At 39.8% G+C, this 22,071-nt stretch overlaps 1 protein-coding gene across 1 annotated transcript in view; it reads left to right on the top strand.

Annotated features, from left to right (window-relative positions):
• Positions 1-1,306: 1,306 nt before the first annotated feature.
• Positions 1,307-22,071, top strand: part of B3GLCT (beta 3-glucosyltransferase) — a 299,136-nt gene continuing 278,371 nt past the window's right edge. Inside the window, exon 1 of the mRNA XM_075198956.1 lies at positions 1,307-1,489. Coding sequence (XP_075055057.1) covers positions 1,447-1,489 — 43 coding nt within the window. The 5' untranslated portion in view covers positions 1,307-1,446. The remainder of the gene's footprint in view (positions 1,490-22,071) is intronic.

Genomic DNA, 22,071 nt, shown 5'->3' on the forward strand with positions numbered 1-22,071 from the left:
TTGAGTGAATGTCGGACGTGATTCGCCCGACAATCTTCCATTCCAAGGGGCCTAAAATCCCACGAAAACTGAAGTTTTCAGGGGAAGTACCACTTTAATTACTAACAAGGCTATTAATGATTACAGGATCATATATATCTGCTGCGGTGCCAGCATAAGTGTTTATGGGGACTGTGTTATGCACTATATCAAGCACCGAATTTCGGAGCATTACTCTGATATCTAACACCATCATTAGATGATGTTAGCTATTGTAGTCTATGAGGAGAGCATCCCAGCAGGATTCGTGCTCTCCAGGTCAAAAATTCTGCCTGGCCATAGGAACCTATAATAAAACTATATACTATTTGCCGGGAAAGGTTCCTATTGGAACTGCTGTCCAGACTGAACAATTTTAATAAATAGACATGTTTAATCATTATAAGAAATGCTAAGTAACATGGGTACTTGTGTACTTTACGGACTCATTACCTTATTTTATAGAACTTTCGATGGTGACGTCCGCTGCTACTTCCGATTCTTCGGTTGTTGATTCTTCGGTTGTTTTTTTCCGGCCAAAAACTGGAAATATTTTCTAAAATCACTTTGCAAGGATCACGGTTATTTAGGCCACATAAACTCGGCCATGTACGACTCGAGGAAATTCCTGTTCGTCCCTCTTCTTTTTTTGTTTTCCCACTTAGCAGCAGATCCCCACATCCTGCCAATCTTCTGTGTATTTGCTAGCGTTTCGGGATCCAAGAAGTTGAAGGTGTGATTCACGCTTAGATGCTGGAAACCACTGTTACCGATATCCGCATAAGCTCGCCAACAATCTGATATGATTGTACTGCCAGGTCTGAACCGTTCTCTAATAATGGGGGGGAGAGTAGATGCTGAACGGTTTGGGACGAGGACGACAAAACATTCGTTGCTTTCTCTGCAATGAGTCCGTAAAGTACACCACAAGTACCGTAACATGAAAAAAATGTGAAGGTTAAAAAATAGACCCCTATATTTCAAAACAAAATAATAATAATAATAATAATAATAATAATAATACGAGATAATAGTAATATGTAGACAAAGGCTATTCTTCAGTGGTAAATTTATGCTCTCACGTCAGTTCTGCAAAGCTGCAGTCTGCAAGATGTAGTCAACACCCACAACTACCTCCAGAATCCTAGCAAAAACTTTCTTCCCTTTCCTCTGATCTTTAACACTGGGCTCAGTTAGGCCAATCAGAAGGACCTATCAGTTGGCCAATTAGAATGTGCCATGAAGTGACCAATGAGGAAGTGGCTCTCATGTGAACGTCAGAGTCTGGCATTGACTGTCACTCTCCTGGCAGTGTAGCGCTGTGTGTATAGTGAGTGCTGCGCTGCTGCTGGGATGTGAACGCTTCAGGTCTGCTGACTGAGCTCTCCCCGCTTCCATCACTTACACTCTGGACTGTGCTCCGGGAAAATGCCGGGCGGCATCAGTCTGTCCAGCACAGCGCTCCTGCTCTGTAAGTACGAGAGCTGGTGGTTCAGTTTTCTGTTTGTTTCCCTATTTCGTTGCTGTTTTGTTTGTAGATAAATGTATTAGTAACTTTGTGCATGTTCCAGGCTCTTTTCATTGCTCGTTGGAGAGGAGGAAACTTTTCCCGAATCAGATCACCTCTATACAGTGCCCAGTGTCCCTCTAGTCCCCACTTGTACATAGTTGCAGTTTCAAGCTGCACCTCTGTAGGCTGGCACTTTCCAGTTCTTAATGTACCATCTATGTGTAATAATACAATTTATCTATGATTGTAAGCTCTTGTACAAATCAAAGCTTTACAATAATGAATTAATGTTTCATGGAAGACAGTTATAACCAAAATATATATTGCACAGTACCAAATTCTACTTTATTTTTAAGGAATACCCAACACTTTTTTTTTTTTTTTTTAGATATTGTACAACCAATAGCTTGCTTATAGCAATTGTCATGTATGTTATACCTGGAAGAGAAGGACATTGCTATATTACACTTAAAGGCTTATTTAATAACGATGCACAGTGTCATGATTTGGTGTAACACTGCATTTAATCAGATATCCGCTTTCAACAGTGTACTGTAATCAGAGTAAAAGAATTGTTTGGTTGCTGTGGGTTACAGCACATCACAGCTCTTAACACCATGTTATTAAATAAATCCCTTTGCCTTTCTGGCGATCTCGGATTGAATTTCCAGATTAAGGATACTGTGGAGGGTCCAGACACAATCTCGCTGCTCACTGCTGTGTGCTTATTGAGTTCTAATAGTACTGTGGTTGAAGAGAGAATGAATTTGCAAATGTATGTGCGAATAATTGGGGATTTGAGATCTGTCCTTGTTCTTTCTGTAAATTGTGTCATGCTTCATTTTTAAAGCATTGTGTAATGTATAACTCTGAAGGCATAAACTAATGTGACTGTTGGTGTCTAATATAGTCATTTAGTTTTTCAGATTGATATTTGGTTTAGGATATTATAAACCATCTTGGAGTTTTGTGACCTGTATAAAAACACTTAACCTGTCACCTTGTTCATTGACCATAAAGCATTTTCATTAGACATTAATAAGATGCCTTCCTCCATCTAATTCAGATCATTGTATTATGTTATGGTGGCTGCACAGCTAACATCTGTTCTGCAAGTAGGGCTGATGAATCGGGAAGCTAACAAATAATATTACATGCAATCTGTCAGACCATTGTTTATTCCATATTTAAGCAATGACTGCACTTCTTCTTGTTTAGTATTTTTATTGATTTCTATTCAAATATGTATAATGAACCAGAGTCCAGAATAGGTTCCTTTTATTTAGTGTAGTATGACTTCTTCATACTTACATGTTTAGTGCGTTTGCATTCTGGCTTTCTCGGCTTGTGTGAACAGACATGTTTAATGCATTGGGATCAGTGATTCCTATGCATGTTAAATTGATTTTCTTAAAGGACCCACGTGTATACTCGGGAACCAAAATTCACCAAATAAACCCATCTATTGAACTTATTATTCAGGAGAAGTTGCTGCTTGTAAACCATCTTAATGTAAAGTAAAATCGGGACCATATTTCATGCAAATTTGTAGTTTTGCGGTGGGACAGGCTGTTTTACAGAGGTGTGATGTTTTGACGAGACTGTCTTCAAGTTTTGCCATTTCTTTGCTGTTCCACCGAATGGCTTTCTGCACTATAATTGTGCATACGGATTATGTCGAATTTATAGTCTAGAAATAAAGTTAGGACAATGACTGTCAATATATAAATGAATTCATCATCATCATCATTTATTCTGCTCGGTGGTGTGATCGGTGGGTAATAAAGGAGAAGTCCGGGTGGAACAAAAATCCTTGGGGGAATTCCATGTGGAACACAGAAAAATTCCGCCAGTGAAACATGCAATGTTTCCTGGGAAATGCAGGACAAGGTATTATACCATCTGTCGTTTTGAGATCACTAGTACCTTAAACTCTAGTGTATGTAACTGTCCTTGTTAGGACACTTCAGCTAATAAAACATCACTGCTTCAAGAGCCTGCCTTGATGCCTACTTACCTGATATAATTCCTGTGACCTGTTGATTAGACCAACTCTACTCCGATATCCGGCTGTTCTGAGTTTGGAACCCAGCATTTCAGTACCAACGCTCTGCCTGCTACCTACAGCTCTGGCCAGTATGATAGGCCAGGAGGAACCATCCATAGCAACCCAAGTAAATACATTTTTGGGTTGGTAATAACGTAATATATAATAATATTAATTGCAATGTTCCACTCAAGTCTGAATTTTCAGTTTGGGGTGGAACTAACACATGGGGCTAGATTTACTAAGCTGCGGGTTTGAAAAAGTGGGTATGTTGCCTATAGCAACCAATCAGATTCTAGCTATCATTTTGTAGCAGGTACTAAATAAATTAAAGCTAGAATCTGGTTGGTTGCTATAGTTAACATCCCCACTTTTTCAAACCCGCAGCTTAGTAAATCTAGCCCATAGGCTTTGCTTTCTTATTGATATATTATCATCACCATTTATTTATAAAGCGCCACTAATTCTGCAGCGCTGTACAGAGAACTCATTCACATCAGTCCCTGCCCCATTGGAGCTTAGTCTAAATTCCCTAACATACACACATACATACACAGACAGAGAGAGAGAGACTAGGGTCAATTTTGATAGCAGCCAACTAACCTACCAGTATGTTTTTGGAGTGTGGGAGGAAACCGGAGTACCCAGAGGTAACCCACGCAAACACGGGGAAAACATACATACTCCACACAGATAAGGCCATGGTCGGGAATTGAACTCATGATCCCAGTGCTGTGAGGCAGAAGTGCTAACCACTGAGCTACCGTGCTAAAAATTCTGTTCCTTGCTTTTAACATCATTCTTATTTCCCTACTGTTTTTTTTTTAGTTAACCCAAAATACCTCAAGTGTTTTCTGCATAACCGTTCACATTAACAGTCTTGCAAAAGAATAAGAAATGACAATAGCACATTTCCGTGCTCATAAATGAATGTTATTGATTTCTATAGCACCATTCACATTTACACATTAAATATATAATGCATTTTATTGTCAGTATCTGTTCCCACACAGAGAGTGACGGGGAGCCTGATTCTTTATTCTTACTGTTAAGTATAGTGTCTCTACCGCTGACAGTGCTGTGCCCCCAGCAATCTCTGCAAGGACAAGCTCTAGTACTTGCATTGTACTCCAAATACCATTGCAAATGTGGGCATCTGTCTAACTACACCCCACCGATTCCACCTGTCTCTGCCAATACTGGCATTAATTCTGCTACTACAGGTTTTTTGCTAGTCATTTTTCTGTTCCGCAGAACTCATCTAACACATGTTCATACAGACAAATATTTGTATGTGATGAAATTAATGTATCGATCTATTGCTGTTGCAAGACCCAGAAACTTGGCACCTACACATAAAGGAGATGAGAAAATCACACACACACCATTTCTTGGTCAAACATTTTATATTCCACCACCGTTCTTTATGCCCAGAGCGGGAATTGAGATAATCCTAACATTCCTGCACTATAACAGCAATAGTCATTGGCCAATTTCCAGATTACCCAAATTACACCAGACTATAAAAGTTCAGTCCCATAAAGGGGTATTTGAACAATAAAGTTTTCTTGTAAATTTACATGTCAAAACAAAACCTCTGAATGGATGGTACATTTTAAAGGCACAAACGTCTACATCAAAATACTTAGAAGGTTTGCGGGAAAAGGATAGCAAATGAGACCTCAGACAAATCTTGCAGAACCTTTTGTGGTCAATGCTGAACCTGGACTGCCACTTATACATAGCTTAAAGGCATGCTGAGTGGGAGTGGGAAGTTTTGTTGCATTATGGAAAGAATCCCTTTACAATTACGAGTAATAGTTGACAAGTTTAACTCAATCTGGGACTCTAGGTTTTCTCTTTTTCCTCAAACCAGTCTGATTCTTTCGACGTTTTGTTAGTTTGCAATCTGATTTATTCTCCATCTGGAGGTCATTTAGTAAGTGCACTGGATTTATTAGGAGGGGGAAGTTTAAAAACGGGGGAAGGGGAAGAGATCTTTTATGCTAGCTCCTTAAAAAAATAAATACATTTCAGGCTCATATGTGTATGTATGTATATAGGTATATAGGTATATATGTGTATATGTATATATAATATATATTATTACTACCATTTTTGTCTATTTGGCAGTAATAAAACAAGACTGGGTATTAACAAACAGACAAGAAGGCCCTGTCAAATTAGTAAGTTCCAGTGACAGAGTCCTGCTTGCAAGCTTATGATCCAAAGGTATGTTTACATATAATGCAGAAGAACAGCATATATAGTATGTAATGCTGCAGGGTGGTATAGCATATTAGATGGCAGTGTATTGTGCAATGTGACTTCACAGTACTGTGATATGCTGTATCAGAAGGCAGGATATGCTGTCACAGGCAGTGACCCCAAGAATAAAATCTAAGGAAAACATCTGCCGCCCACCAGCACACAGAACATCATCATCATCATCATTTATTTATATAGCGCCAACATATTCCGTAGCGCTTTACAATTGGTAAATCAATTGGTGATCTGCTATATCAGAGGACAGTCTTATAACACAGGACTGTGTTTGAAGCCCCAGATCTGTGAATTGACGTAGATCATGGGGGGCAGCACGGTGGCTTAGTGGGTAGCACTTATCTGTGTGCGTGGTCTTCCTCCGGGTGTTTCCTCCCACACTCCGAAAACATACTAGTAGGTTAATTGGCTTCTATCAAATTGACCCTAGTGGCTCTCTCTCCCTCTCCAATGGGGCAGGGACTGATGTGAGTTCACTGTACAGCGCTGTGGAATTAGTGGTGCTATATAAATAGCTGCTGCTGCTGATGATGGATCCAATTGTTCAGTTGTACAACCAAACAACTAGATTGCAAATGACTGGGGGCACTTCCTGTTTCCTGATGGGCCATTAATCTCACACGTTTTGAAAGTGTTCATTGCCTAATTATATTTTTCATTCTCTACGATAAAATGTGAGCCGGATTTTAAAAAAATAATAATAATATAGCACTAACTAGACTATTCTGTGCAAAAAAAAATTAATACGAATGCCTCTCACAAATCGGTATCTCATGTCTAATTTATTTGTGCATAAAATCATATACAGCGTACATAATAGATTTAACATAATGTAATTCATGTTTAATGTATAAACTTGAATAAAACTGCATATAAATGCAAAATTGGCCGCTTTTTGTGTGGATTTTGTTTTCCAACCAAATCCAAACAAAAAGTTCTTGATTTAAACAATCAGGGCCTGATTCATTAAGGAACTTAAATTAAGAAGTTTCTTATTTAAGTCTCCTGGACAAAACCATGTTACAATCATACTTTCCTACTCCTGGAAACTTGTTTCCGGGAGAAGGGTCGTGGCCAAAATGACGCGATTGGCCTCGCCCTCCAAAATGGCGCGATTCACCGAGAATCGCGTCAAATGACACGATTCTCTGTGAATTTCGGGATGCGGGAGAAATGCCAGCTCTCGCGGGAGCCCGGGAGACTGACCCGAATTTCGGGAGTCTCCCGGACTTTCCGGGCGAGTTGGCATGTATGGTTACAATGCAAGGGGTGAAAATTACTTTTCTGTTTTGCACATAAGTTAAATACTGACTGTTTTTTCATGTAGCACACACATATCAACTTTAAATTTCAGTGTACAAATAAGCGATCAAGAATTTGTGTGCTACATGAAAAAACAGTCAGTATTTAACTTATGTGCAAAACAGAAAAGTAATTTTCACCCCTTGCATTGTAACATGGTTTTGTCCAGGAGACTTAAATAAGAAACTTCTTAATTTAAGTTCCTTAGTGAATCAGGCCCTCAGTCTTGATCGGTGCAATACGGCAATTCAACAGTGTAACGCATAAAGCCTCCAACTAGTGATTTGGATTTTGAGTGATTGCTTTGCAGGATGTGTGGCTCTGTCCTGATGGTGTTTAAAATCTGACTTGATTCTGCCATTCGATCATGGCTGGTGACCCTTAGCCGTAGAGTGTGCGTCCAAGTTTCCATTATGGTCCAGCGATTAGGGCCGGCGCCTGAGAGACCAGGAAGTAAATGTATCAAGCTGAGAGTTTTCCGGTGTGTTTGAAAAGTGGCAATGTTGCCTATAGCAACCAATCATTTTGTAGAATGTACTAAATAAATGATAACTAGTATCTGTTTTTTCAAACCTGCCGGAAAACTCTCAGCTTGATACATTTACCCCCAGATCTGTCCAGTTTTACATATGTGGTGCCAATTACTATCTGATCTCACCATTTATCGATGTGGCCAAATGTCCAGATTGTAATGTATACAGCCAGCATAAGAGTAGACCTTAATTGACCTGGAAATTAATAAACAGCATTAAGATAATACGTTTCTGCTCCTGATTTTTGGTATATGTGTTATAAGTTGTAACATAAAAACATTATTGCACATTTTTTATTTGGAATGTTCTGAAGAACTGGTTGAACTAGTTATTACGCCTTTTTATTCGTCACCCTGACAAGTCTGTTTGCACATAGGTGATGTCAACTTAGAAATAGTATAAGAACATTGTCGGAGGCTGCTGTTGCTAGGCTTTCATTTTCTCTGGAAGGACTATTGAGTACTTTAATTGCAAAGTAAGGTAAAGCACTCCAGGAAGCTTTCAATTATACCATTTTGGGATCTACTTAAAAAAAACAAAAAAAACAATCAGTTGGCAACCTTTTATGTTCTCCAGTTGTACCATATAAAGCGGCTATTATTCTTCAAACCCAGTTAGAACTGTGGTAGTACACAGTGATACTAAGAGACTGGAGAAATCTTATTCACCAATTAGCCTCTTTATCTAGATACCCATTATAATCTTCTAAATGTCTATATACTGATTTTTCACCTCAGCCCAGAGAGATGACTGTATATTTATAGCTTACAGTCACTCGCATATGTTTCTCCTTCACAAACACTGTCGCCACTCTATATATTTAAAGTTAATTAATTAGTCTCTTTATCACTTTCAGTCAAATGCAAGATGTTTCTATTCAGTGCTGTTCCAGTCAGATGTTTTTGTTTTTCAGAGTAATGGGGCAGTAACCTGTCATATTAAGACCTCTCTAAATACCGAATCCTCCAGTGAACGGTGCCAATGTCTGTACAATGATTTTCCGAAATGTTCCTTTTTTTTTTTTTAAAATGTTTTGGGTTTTAGTGTATTAAAATCTAGCAATTGTGGCTCTTCATGCTGCTTATTCCTTATATGTACCTGTCCTAACTGGTAAGACACATTCGGGATCATTTGTATTGCTGCACCTACATATTCGCTTTTATATCTCTGTCATCTTTAGGTGCAGTTGAATAAGGGATAAATTGTATTTGCACAATTTTTTTCTGCTACCCAAAATCTGTGGTCAATACAATTATAAAAATGTACATCCATGTGAGCACAGACTCATAGGGCATTTCAATGCTAATTGGATGCATGCGGCCATTTTGCTTTTGAGTAAAATGTGATTGTGTTACGGGTGAATATACTACTGGGGAATTCGATATCCCCAAGGGTGCAAGGGGCTTTTTTGGAGCAAAGCATTTTGTGGTAGATTTAACAAACCTTGTAAAAAGGGAAAGTGTAGGAGTTTCTTATAGCAACCAATTAGATTGTAGCTATCCTTTATCTAGTCAGTACACTATCGAAAATGATAACTAGATAGCTATGTGCAACTCCTCCATCTTTCCTCTTTAGAAGGTGTGATAAATCTAACCCCTCTAACTTAATGGGGATGGAAATAGGACTGTATATACTGATGAAGTGTCTGTATCTCGGCATTTAACTCTCTCAACTCACCAGTTAGCACCAACTGTGATATTCGGTTCTAATTGCTTTATGGCTGTTTTATAAATCAAATTTTGTTTTATTATCTGCGTGCTGCTAATGTGAGCGTAGTATTGAGCATTTCCACATACAATGCTGGGTAGCTGCAAAAAAATAAAAATAAAAGTGACATTATCGTGATTTCAGTAAGCTTACTACAAAGGGTCCCAATTTCCTGTCTGTTTGTTGTTTATACATATTGCTCGCACAATTTCACACTGCAATCAATTTGTTGTTTGAACATATAACCATGTTTTGTGATGTGGCCTCATGGAATAATCTGATATTTTGGCTTTCTATAGAGTTTATCTAGAATTCTATATTAAAGGAGCACTACATCCAAACATTTCTTCTCAAAGCATGATGTGCGAGTGTTAAATTATCGTCTACTCTTTATCATTTCCTGTTATAACCATTTCTCCATTTTCCTGACATGTGGCTCCTGGTAGTTTACAACAATTCACATTTGTGGCCGCAGATAGTTTTCAGGAGTTTACATTTTCTCACTGCCTTAGTTGTCCAAAGGAGTAGCAGTGTATGAATGAAGTCTCAGATTGGATGGGCAAACTAGGCACTGGAGCAAGGAATGATGGGGAGAGTAGTTCTTTGAGCGAGGTAATGAATTACACCTTGAAAAGTTTTTTTGCAAGGGCCATGGTAAGAAATTAAATGACACAACAATAAGTAGAGCGTACAGGAATTTTATTGGAATATTTAGACTGTCCCATATAATGTATAGCATTTTTTTTTATGTTTCAAGATCTTTTTTTTTTCTCCCTATAACGAGTTAAAGTAAAACACAATCTCCTGGTGCTATCTGCAATACTAGCAGTCTACATTTCACACCTTCATATAGCCGGCTACCATTTTTAGCCAGTGCCATCCACGTCCCAGCATGGGGGTGTTTTATTATCACTATCGGCAGCATAGAGCTCAGTACACTAGAACATTGCATGATGTTTCTTTGCATATTGTGCTAGAAATCCAAATTGGACTGTTGATGTTCCTTTTGGGGAATGAATTCACAGCTATTAGCCTCCAATATCTGCCACATGAACACTCCTTTATTGTTTTGTGAAGCAGCAGAAAAGAAATAAGGAATTTTATGTGACAATCCTATTTATGACCAGGTCGATTTAATGTGTTTATATTATTCAGGTCACACACTTTCCCTTAAAATTACCAATTTTGTTTTTGAGGGAATGGTCACATTATATATAACATTCTGTTAAGAGCGATGTATAAAATGGATGATCATACACATTCTTTAACCCTCTGGCTGAGTTTTATGACCTCTTTGTAGTTTCTTTATTGGGTTTATTTATTTGAGAAACACAACACATTAATATTAAGGTCCAGTAATCCTAAAAATGTTTTTATTATATATTATATGTCCCCTGGCTGTGCTGGGCCAGACAAGCACCGGATTGTTCACTCACTGTCATGCTCGCACTACTGACAGTCTCCATTGGTCGTCCTTTTTTTAGTCTATAGACAGGAAGGGTTTGAAGGGGAGTGAGACATCAGTGCTCCAGGACTGCTGTTCTGGAGATATAATAGCTGTTGTATACTTTACTAACCGGCCATCGGCTATGGGATGGCACGAGGGGATTTGATACTGACTCTGCACAGCCATTGGAGCAGACCCATTTTAAGAGAAGGGGCATTTAAATTAAACCTAATTTCAATTTAGGGATACCAGTCCTTTTAAAAAGGATATGTTGTGAGTCTGACTGGCATTTTTAATTCATTTATTTTAAACAAAAGGTTGATTTGAACTTTTTTAATTTTTTTTATCTCAAAGCTGTATGTGATATATGCGCACCCAGAATGCTAATTGCAGCCTCTACTCACTACTTGCAGTGCTGAGAGGTGACGTCCCGGGGGGCAGATCCATCTTGGGCAACCAGCAACTTCCATATTCTTATGACTTTTTCAATTGCTTCTGGGCAGAGATGTGTCTCCCAGAATAAACCTCTAGTACCAGGCTAATCGTGGTCATCGCCTTTAGCAGTCCCCTTTCCCTTGTGATCATCGGTACTCAGTTGCTCTCAGGTCTTGTGCACGTGTTGAGGCTTCTTTTGAGAGAGGCACAGGGACATATTGGAGACACAGTAGCCAAAGAAGATAATGTTGGTCCCGAGGTAAAATATACACAGAAGATTGTACATGCAGATAGAAATGTAGACACTCTCACAAGACTGGGTTATGGCAAGAAAGATTGTAAGCCCAGGCAGAGGTAAGGACGGGCAGTAATCCAAAGTAATTTGTGGAAATGGGTGTTCAGCGCTCCCTATTATAGCGTGTCAGTGGGTAAGCAGCCACCTGGGAGTGGGGGAATATAGGGATAGCTCAACCCTAATGGAGGATAGGATTGGATATAACTCCCTTAGCGCTGTTTCAAGCGCCAAGGTAGTAATCCAAAGTGTCGTCGGCGCCCAGAGGAGATCAGAGCAGGCGACAATCAGAAGAATCTAATCAAGTACTAAGCAGAGGTCAAGACAATGAAAAGGCAGGGCAGTCAAAGATGGCAATAAGCAAGAGCCCACACATTGTCCATGTAGAATGGTCAATGAAGAGTGCAACCATGTGATCACACTTCAGATGACTTGCCAGGCCTTTCTGAAGCTTCCGAGTGGCTGTCAGAAGTGGATCAATTTTTGATGTTTGAATTGTAGTTTGTATGTTTAAAGGCTTTGCCTCCATCATAAAGTGATGGAAATTATCTGTAATCTTCTACCTTTTTTTAAGGCGTTTTTATTATAATTGTTTTTCTGGACTATTTTAACACTTTTCTTTTTATCTTTCAAGTGTTTTTTGTTAATCCTATACACACCGCTATCTGGCCAGAGGCGATATGTTTTGATGTCTGCTGCAATACATATGTTTTATTTCTCATATACAACCACTTGTTTTGGTTTCTGTTTGTCTTTATTTGTTTGTCTTAGCGCCTAGGAGTTTTCTCTTACTATATCCTTTGAGAGGATTTGGGGTTTCCTCTGTACTCCTGGTTGGCAGCTTGTTGTTTTATTTGTCCTTTTTGTTATAGGGAGCGCATAATAGGATTTTTTTTATTAGTCTTCTACCATCGTCTAAACACAGTATTGTCATTATTAGTGAGTCCACAATCATAGACTTGATCAATTATAATAACGATTATAATGAATTATAATAACTCACTATAATTCCACTCATAAATGTCTCTGCGTAATTAAAATAATTATCCTGGTTACTACATATTGGTGGAAAAACACCAGATACTTATTTTTGAGTGGAGATATCCTGTAAAGCATAATATTACAAACACTGATAGAGAGGGTAGGAACTTCTGAGTTCTGGGTAACACACCTCCTCCCATTGTTTCACAAATGTTAGAAAGGTTTTTACCTATTAGTGATACTCACAAAAAGTAGGGTGCAAAAGTTGGGGGCGTCATATTGAAATTTGTTTAAAATAAAACATGATTTTTTTTTTTTTACAATATAGTGTGTAGTTTTTATGGAGCACATAGATTTACATATTATGCAGAGCTGACCATAGAGGGGGATCAAGATACAAATATAATATAGTAACATATAACAACATACATTTACATGAAACAAGGTGCCGTGAACAGAGTGAACTTAGTTATTTATAAGGGTTAACCCATCACATAATTGTGGGGAATAAGGCCTAAGTCATAACTGCAGTGTAAATATGGTATATCAAATGAATCCATTGATAAGTTGAGCTACTAAAGTGTAAAATGTGAAGTCAGAAATTCTGCTGTCTGTGTATTCGGTGACTCTGCACATCTCAGTGTTAGAAAATTGGAGTATCACCTGTAGCAGCTTCAAAAACCCCCTACGGTGAGATATACGCTGGCCTGGGATGGAGCTTTGACACCTCAATAGACTTTTAGGAACTGCTCAGCAGGGTGTCTGGCTCAAGGAGACCATGTGCTGACCTGGCTGTAGTATATAGACAAGTATAATTCAATTTTAAAATATGCCACTTAAAATCAATAAAAGTACTGATCAACCACATATCCCTCAATAGTATGATGAAGGGCAGCACATGTGTCAAATTAAGAATTTTGCCACAAAAAGAAGTTGAGGAAATGAGTATAAGCTCAACTGATACCTTATACCTAGGCTTGTTTGATATCAATAGATGTGTAAATTCATAGGGGATTTATTAATAATAAAATTGGGTCTGGGTGATGCTCCACAGAAAAGTTAGGTCACATAGTAGAATTGGGTAGTAAATCAGACAACATGCAAATGATGATTAAAAAAGATATCACAGACCACAACCACTGGGAGGTGGGAAAGGTGTAAAGGTGTCCTTAAAAAGCTGAGACCAGTTACAACAAATTGTCAGTCTTTTGAGAAAATCAATCCACACTGATAAACTGTCCATCTTCCCAGCCAATTTCCTATGGCACAGATTATACAACTCGCGTAAATTATACTCTGTAAACTCTTTTATATTAAATCTATAAAATTAATAAGTGGCGTCCTTGATACTCTAACAAATCCATTAGCCTGTTAAGAAGAATATAGCTCAACCAAGTTAACCCTTTGAATGCCATGTGTGAATGTGTGATTTGTTAAAACATTTGATTAACAAGCTTAGTGTGTGCTTGCATTTACATTTGTGTAACAGGCTGGAGGTGTGATGAGTTAACCCTTTGATTGCTAGTGTGGGCTTTGGTAACCTGTGGGTAGCCAGAAGCCATGTGGGACAGTATATTGGGGTCCTGTTGCCTGTATTCAATAGGTGGTGGCGAATCTGAAGTGTGGGGTGATTCAGTAGGTCTATAACCTGTGTGATAGGTAGAGAGAGACTGCGGTCTGGAATCGTGTGTAACCTCATACAGCAAATACCCCAAAGTCACGAGAACTGGGAGCGTGTTCGTGACACAAGGTAAAGACGACTTTGCTGAAATAAGTTTATAATCTATGAGATGTGAGATACACTTGAGACTTGAGGGTAACGGAATAGTATTTGTAGCCATTGTTGAGGATGCAGGTCTACGTACATGTAAGCACTGTGCTGGTTCCTGTCTCCATGCAGTTGATAATTAGTTACAGTGACAGTTTCTGGCTCCACACAGTTGTTTACAAATGTTGGCAAATAAAATAAACAAAATATGAAATATTTTTGGCGTAGCAGAAATTATGGCTAAAGAGAGTTTTATTATTCATCAGATACTTAGGATTTGGACTTCACAGAAATATGGCAACTTGTAGTGAGCAACATGTAAATGAATGTCTGAGTGAATAGAGCTTTTTTTGAAATCCAAGGAAAGGAAATAAAAATGTAATTTCTATTTAAACTATATTGAAAATATAGTTGCATTTTTAACTTTGCTGTTGTATTATTATTCCTGTTTATAGTACAACAAATTTTTACTATGAAAAGTAGGCATAGTTTTTTATCCCTGAATAAAAACAATATACAGACAGTGCTCCCTTTCCATTCTGCTACAATCCCAATTTGCTGTGGCCACTCCTTCAATCCCCTTTGCCCAGTAAATAGTGATTGCCCCACAAGGGATTGTGCAGCTAAGAGACCTGATACTTAAAGTATGCCAAGGACTCCAGTATTTGTTATCTCCCAGCCATCTCTTGCCTCTGTTTTTATGGACCTGACTCTCTCTCTCTCTCTCTCTGCTATTTTCACACATTGCAGAAGCTGAAAATGTAATCTTGGTTTGTACCCTTTATGAGTTTCCTGATTAAGCTTAGTTACACAATGAAATGGATTTTATGCTCAATTTTGTAAAGTATAGGTTATTCCAACCAGTGTACAGCTTACTTACTAGAAACAATGGGGTTGGGGGAATTAAATTAAGTGCAAGCTACATGCATTTATCATCCATTCTTTATATGGAAAGCCTCTTCTGCATTTGTTTAGTTGAGAAACAATTGATTTCTTTTTTTCTAATACAATATATGATTCAATTTTCTCCCAATCACCCAGTGTTCCTTAGCATGCATAACTTGATCTTGATTAATAGGCACTTTCCATTTCTGCAAGGCACACATCAGGCTTATGAGAAATGAAAGGAAATGCATGACCGGCGTGTTGAAAATAGCATAATCCCCCCCCCCCCCTTTAATATTTTATCCAGGATATATTCTGCAGACCTTTAAGGTTTTTGCTCCCTCTTGTGAACTGAAAGGGGAAAACATGAATAACATGAATTTTAACTATATATATATATATATATATATATATATATATATATATATATATATATTTTATAGTGAGCTGATATTGGGGTGTTAAAACTAACTACTATACTGTGTTTTGCTTTGCTCTCCTTAGAGAGCAAAGCAAAAAACAGGGGGTAACTTTGCACCTGGCCAAAACCATATTGCATTGGAGGGGGAGGTTAATTTAAAATGTGTGGACAGATTTATAGTTGGGGTAGGGCTTGTCTTAGATCAACTTTACATTTCAATGTAAAAATAAAGCTATCAAGTATTGGTGTGCTACATGAAAAATCAGCCAGTATTTTCCATATATGCAAAATAATAAACTAATTTGCACCCCTTGCGTTGAAACATAGTTTTGTCCAGGAGCAAATCCACTCATTTTTTTTTTTTTGCTTTGCTCTCCTTAATGACTTTGATACTAAGTACTACCTCAAACTCTATCCTCCCCCCTGCCCCTGAACGCCACCACCCTGGGATCTGATGATATGTGCTGAAGATTTGATTCAGTTCTCTGAAATCCTGAACTGCCCCAGCGAGCAGGCAGAGTAGATTATTATGTTGGCACTTGGGCGATCATGCTCAGGGCTCCTCTTAGTCCTATCATGAGTTTCTGGATTGTCACATTTCTATCTTCCTGCCAGTGTTAGTGTCTCAAAATTGTGTCTCATGTCAGGGACCATGGAACCACCAAATGTCTTATGACTTATAAGTTATTTGGCCTATATATTTTTATTATGCTCTATTTAATTCAGGTGTAAACGAAATGTATAATGTTGAAACATTAGGGGCTTATTACTGGAACAATATCCAATTAAGAGCTTGATGCATTCTAAGTGGGTTTCAGAATAATATTTCGAGTTGATTGGTAATATCTCTAATTTGTGTACCGTATATATAAACCCAAAAATTCTGCTACTCATGCAAGCAAAAAAATATATGCACTTTATAAAACCATATAGCAACAACACAAAAGAAAAATACTGCAGAGGCAGAAATGGTTCTCGGGACATTAAAATGCAATTTATTCAAATTATTTACAAGAGAACAAACATGGACAATAGACAAGGTTCCATTTACTGTGATAATGACTTGTGCTCTGTCCCTTAGCATTTCGCTCAAAGAAGGAAAATATCAAGATGCTCAAACATTGTCATTTCATCTAGTAATATGGGTGTGTAACCCGGGCAGCACATCTGTAGACTGAATGAGGTTTATGAGCACTTTAGAGGGAAGTTTAAATTATATAATTGCCAACTCCGTATTTTGTATTCTTATGTACTTCTATAGCGCCAATAATATTATGTAGCACTCTATAGAGAATGTGCAGATTACTTCAGTCCCTGCCCCAATGGCACGTTCCGTTTTAAATTCCCTACAAAACACTAGTGGGTAAATGTATTAAGCAGCACTTTCTGCAAATCTCCGATATTTGGCGACTTTGCAGGACAAATTTAAAACGGCAATGTCTTGAATGACGAGTTTTGCTTTTCAAGACATTGCCGTTTTAAATTTGCCCTGCAAAGTCGCCAAATATCGTCGATTTGCAACAAGCGCTGCTTAGTACATTTACCCCTGGGATACATTTTGTCAGGAACCAATTAACCTACAATAATATTTCATTTTGTCTGTCGGAGAAAACCGGAGCACCCCCAGGCAACCACTGCAAACACTTGAGTAACATGCAAATTCAGCACAGATAGAATCCTGGTCAGAACCAAACTCATGACCCCAGCACTGTGATGCAGCTATACTAACTACTGTGCCACTGTGATGCTCTTGTATCTGACTGAGAACACAGTGTGAGTGAGCAGTTAAAGGTAATAAGTCACAGGGCTGTTTGCAGAAAGGAAACTGCCGTCCGAGAACAGATATCCCCAAACGAAGTGGTGTTAATAGAACGCTGCCATGACGCATGTAATTTTACGTCCTGCTTTACTAAGCGTAGGATAACCTGTTGCAATGCATCACACAAAGGTAAAATGTCACGTTAAAGAAGAGCACCCCATAACTAAATGGTATGTCCCAACACTTCCTATCCTATCTACTGGGTGCTATCCATTTGTAAGATGATAATGCCTATGTTCCCCGTCCCCCATACTTACCCAGTCATTCCACCCGCCAGAACACACAACTGGCTATGCCATACACTCTGTACCCTCAATACAAGAAACTTCTGAGTCATCTTCCTGGAGGGAAATTGATTATTGATCAGTGTCACGCTAAGCGTTAGATAAAACCCACCTTCTGGTATTGGCGCAGTTAGTCTAGGAGGCGCGGAGTCTAAACATGTCCCAGGTCTTCGCCAGGGACCCCCGCAAGAAGGTTTGGACTTCGCGGCAGAGACACACAGACCGCCCCCCCCCTACCAGGTAGCCACCAGAGAGGTAGATAGTATAGCAAGGTCGTGCAATCCGGGTCAGAACGTTGCTAGGATGGGTACCGAAGGAGCAGGCAGAGGCAGTCGGGAGTACAGAGGTCAAACCAGGAGATCCAAAATAAGCCAAAGGAGATTCCAGAAGCAGAGTCAGTCAATAGCCAAAATAGAATCGGGATAATGTCAAAGTGCTGCAGCAAAGGAGGACCTTGATACCATTCTGGTGCCAGAGGCTCCTTTAAACAGAGGATGAACTTCCCTCATTGGCAGCGAGATCGGCGGTCAGAATCAGCTGACTGCCGGCAGGAAGCCAAGAAGTGTCCCGTTGCCTAACAATGGGGACGCGAGAACAGCGCATGCAGCGGCGCCCAAAATACAGATTCACCTGAGCAGGAAGCCGCCTATCCCCGGCACTTCCTGTATGTGGGGGGACGGCGCCTGACAATCGGGCCCAGAGGAGTGTGTATCCCACAAGAGGCGGAATCCTAGACACTAGACTGCTACAGTTCTGCTAGTACTTTTTTAATTGCACAGCAGTTGGGCCACACTTGATGGTATCCTTTGTTTCATCCTCCAGGTTATAGACCCTCACATGCTTCTCGTAGCCATTTTTTAGGCTTAATTTGTAGCCTCCTCTATTCACAGATCGTGCACTTTTGTTTTTATTGCAAACAAGTGTGTCCTATATTTTGAAACACTGGTCATCAACTGAATGAAAGTAAAAGAACATAATTCTGTTAATTACATCCATGCATTTATTATTTTACTTATTATTATTATTATTATTATTATTATCATTTATTTGTTAGGCGCCACATGATTTCCGCAGCGCCGTACACAAAGCAAACAGTAGACTATACAGGGTGAGACAGTACAGAACAATAAACAAAAATACCAATGCTTCAGAATCTCCAGGCAGGTTAATGCAGTAGAGGCGGAGTAGAAGAACAGGTGTGGAGACAAGAGGGAAGAAGGCCCTGCTCATTCGAGCTTACATCCTAAGGGTGGGTGAAACGAAACAGACACAATTGAAGGAAGTTAAAGTGTGGGGAGAAGGACCGGGAGGAGAGAGGATAGAACGTTAGGAGGAGATGCGGGGTTAGGTAGAAGGTTGGTACGCTTTGAGAAACAGGTGAGTTTTGAGTGCTCGTTTGAAGGAGCACAGATTAGGAGAGAGACGGATGGAGCGAGGAAGGTTGTTCCAGTGAAGGGGGGCAGCACGGGAGAAGTCTTGGATTTTGGAGTGGGAAGTGGTGATAAGAGTGGAGGAGAGGCGGCGGTCATTAGCTGAGCGTAGGGAGCGGGCAGGAGTGTGAATGGAGAGGAGGTTAGAGATATAAGGGGCCATAGACTGAGAGAGGGCCTTGTACGTGGTAGTAAGGAGTTTGAAAAGGATTCTGTAGGGGAAAGGGAGCCAGTGTAATGCAAGGCAGAGAGGGGAGGCAGAGGAGGAGTGGCGTGAAAGGAAGATGAGTCTAGCAGCCGCATTAAGTATAGAGCGGAGGGGTGCGAGGTGGGAGTGGGGGAGGCCAGTAAGGAGGAGGTTGCAGTAATCAAGGCGGGAGATGATGAGTGCGTGTATGATAGTTTTGGTGGCATCCTGAGAGAGTAAGGGACGGATGCGGGCAATGTTGCGGAGTTGGAAGCAACAGGCTTGGGGCGAGGGATTGAATGTGGGGGGAAAAAGAGAGAGAGGAGTCAAGAGTGACCCAAAGGCAGCGGAGTTGGGTGACAGAGGAGATGGTGGAGTTGTTAACAACGATAGAGAGGTCATGGTGGGAAGGGAGTCTAGGCGGGGGAAAGACAATGAGTTCGGTTTTAGAGATGTTAATTTTAAGAAAGTGCGAGGGCATCTAGGAGGTGATGGCTGAGAGGCAGTCAGATACACGAGCGAGGAGGGAGGAGGAAAGATCAGGAGAAGATATGTAGAGTTGAATGTCGTCGGCATAGAGGTGATACTGAAGACCGAAAGAGGAGATGAGAGCGCCAAGGGAGGAAGTGTAGAGCGAAAAGAGTAGAGGGCCTAGAACAGAGCTTTGAGGGACTCCAATAGGGAAAGGGGAGGCGGTGGAGGAAGAACCAGACGTGGATACAGAGAAAGAGCGGTTAGCAAGGTATGAGGTGAACCAGGCATGGACAGAACCAGAAAGGCAGAGAGAGAGAGAAGAGTTTGCAGCAGGAGGGGGTGGTCTACAGTGTCAAAGGCCGCGGAGAGGTCGAGGAGGATGAGTAGGGAGAAGTGACCCTTGGCTTTGGCTGATAGTAGATCATTAGTAGCTTTGGCCAAGGCAGTTTCAGTGGAGTGGAGGGGGCGATAGCCATATTGGAGGGGGTCGAGGAGGGAGTTGACCGAGAGGTGTCTGGTGAGGCAGCTGCAGACAATCCGCTCAAGTAATTTGGAGGCATATGGAAGAAGAGAGAGAGGGCGATAATTTGCAAGGGAGGTCTGGTCAAGATTGGCTTTCTTGAGGATAGGAGAGATGAGACATACTTATCTGTATGTACTTATGTAATTTTGTAGTATGTCCTAATCACCTGCGTATGGCACTGCGGAAGCCTTATGGCGCCTTTTATAAATAATAGACAATAATAACAACACTTGTATCTAGGCCTCAGCCTAGATACAATACCAAACCTATAATAAAAGTAAGACCCAGTTAAGGATGTCATGCAGGAACTTTAGAGACCATAATAAACACAAGTCATGGGCATCAACTTGCAAATAGCAAAGGATGATGCGTCAGCCATAGATGGCAAGCTTTCAGGGCTACTATTTCACCATTATGTTTTCCATTATTATCCACGTGCAACACTATTATTTACATAATGGTTCTTTAACGTGTGAACATGTCTGGCTTATTGCCGTAATCTTTGCTAAATAGCAGCTTGCAAGAAGACTGGTAGACTGTAGAACTCAGGTATTGCTTAGTTGGTGAAATAGTTTGCAGCAGTGGTTATGTACAATTTTGGAATTAGACTGATTATATTTTTGTTATCACTCTTTATCATCTTTTCATCTGTGCGCACTGTTGAAGTGGGTGGAGCAAGAGCAGCATGTAGCCAATCACATCATCAGAATGTTCAGAGCGACACAGAATATTTCAGTTGACGAGTATGCTGATATGGGAGGCAGAGACTTGTGAAGACATAATGTATGGGACATGGGCAGTGTCATGAAGTGAGGAGGCAAGCCAGAAGGGCTAATCTACTAAAACATGACTCTTATAAATATTGATTTTCAATCATGAGTTGGAAATCTATTAGGGAGAAATTGACTTAGAAGTCACTTGGTTTCTCAAGCCTCATAAACAAGTACTTCAAAATCACTGAAATCACTGTTTTCTGTAGGGTTAAGTATACAAGAGCGGTGAACTATGAGAGATCTATTTTAGTAAATTGCCAAAAATACTAACTAGTTTCACACATTCAATATGTCCTCAATGCTAGTGCAGTAAGTGAGTGAAAAATAGAGACCTGTTATTCATGTAGTTTTACTCATTTATTACAATGGTCCATTCATTTCAATGGGGTTTTGTTATGTCCGTATCTATCGTCGTCAATAAATATTGTTCGATGCGATTAATGTGGTTCCAAAGCCCCAAAAAAATGTAATGGCAAAACACAATAAGAATATTACAAAGTACAACCGATACGCTGCGTGTTCTGGCTCCAGGAACAATCCATCAAAGCTGATGTCTGTTGGCAAAGAGATCGTTCCTGAACCACAGGCCAGCTTATATGCTGCTTGGTTTAGAAAAAACAATGATGATGTCATAAGTATAACAATGATGTCACTAATAACAGTAAGAAAGTTCTTCATTGGTCCAGGGTTTACGATGTTCCAGTAGACTGCTGGTCATAGGTCAGTTCATTTGATCCTCTTTACAAAGGTGGGGGCATCTCACTCCAACAGCTGCATACGTGTCATCCCGCTGAAAAAAACAGTTTAAACTGACCCATAAACAGATTGCTTTTGAGTGTTAAACTCATACCATTCATAACTAGCGATTGCTATATGCGGTCACTTCTCTGTTGAAACTGGGTTTCTGCTGGTAAAATATGGATTAAAATGAGACCAAACTTCAAACATTTTA

Source organism: Mixophyes fleayi, chromosome 2, assembly GCF_038048845.1.
Source record: "Mixophyes fleayi isolate aMixFle1 chromosome 2, aMixFle1.hap1, whole genome shotgun sequence".
Taxonomy (NCBI): domain Eukaryota; kingdom Metazoa; phylum Chordata; class Amphibia; order Anura; family Limnodynastidae; genus Mixophyes; species Mixophyes fleayi.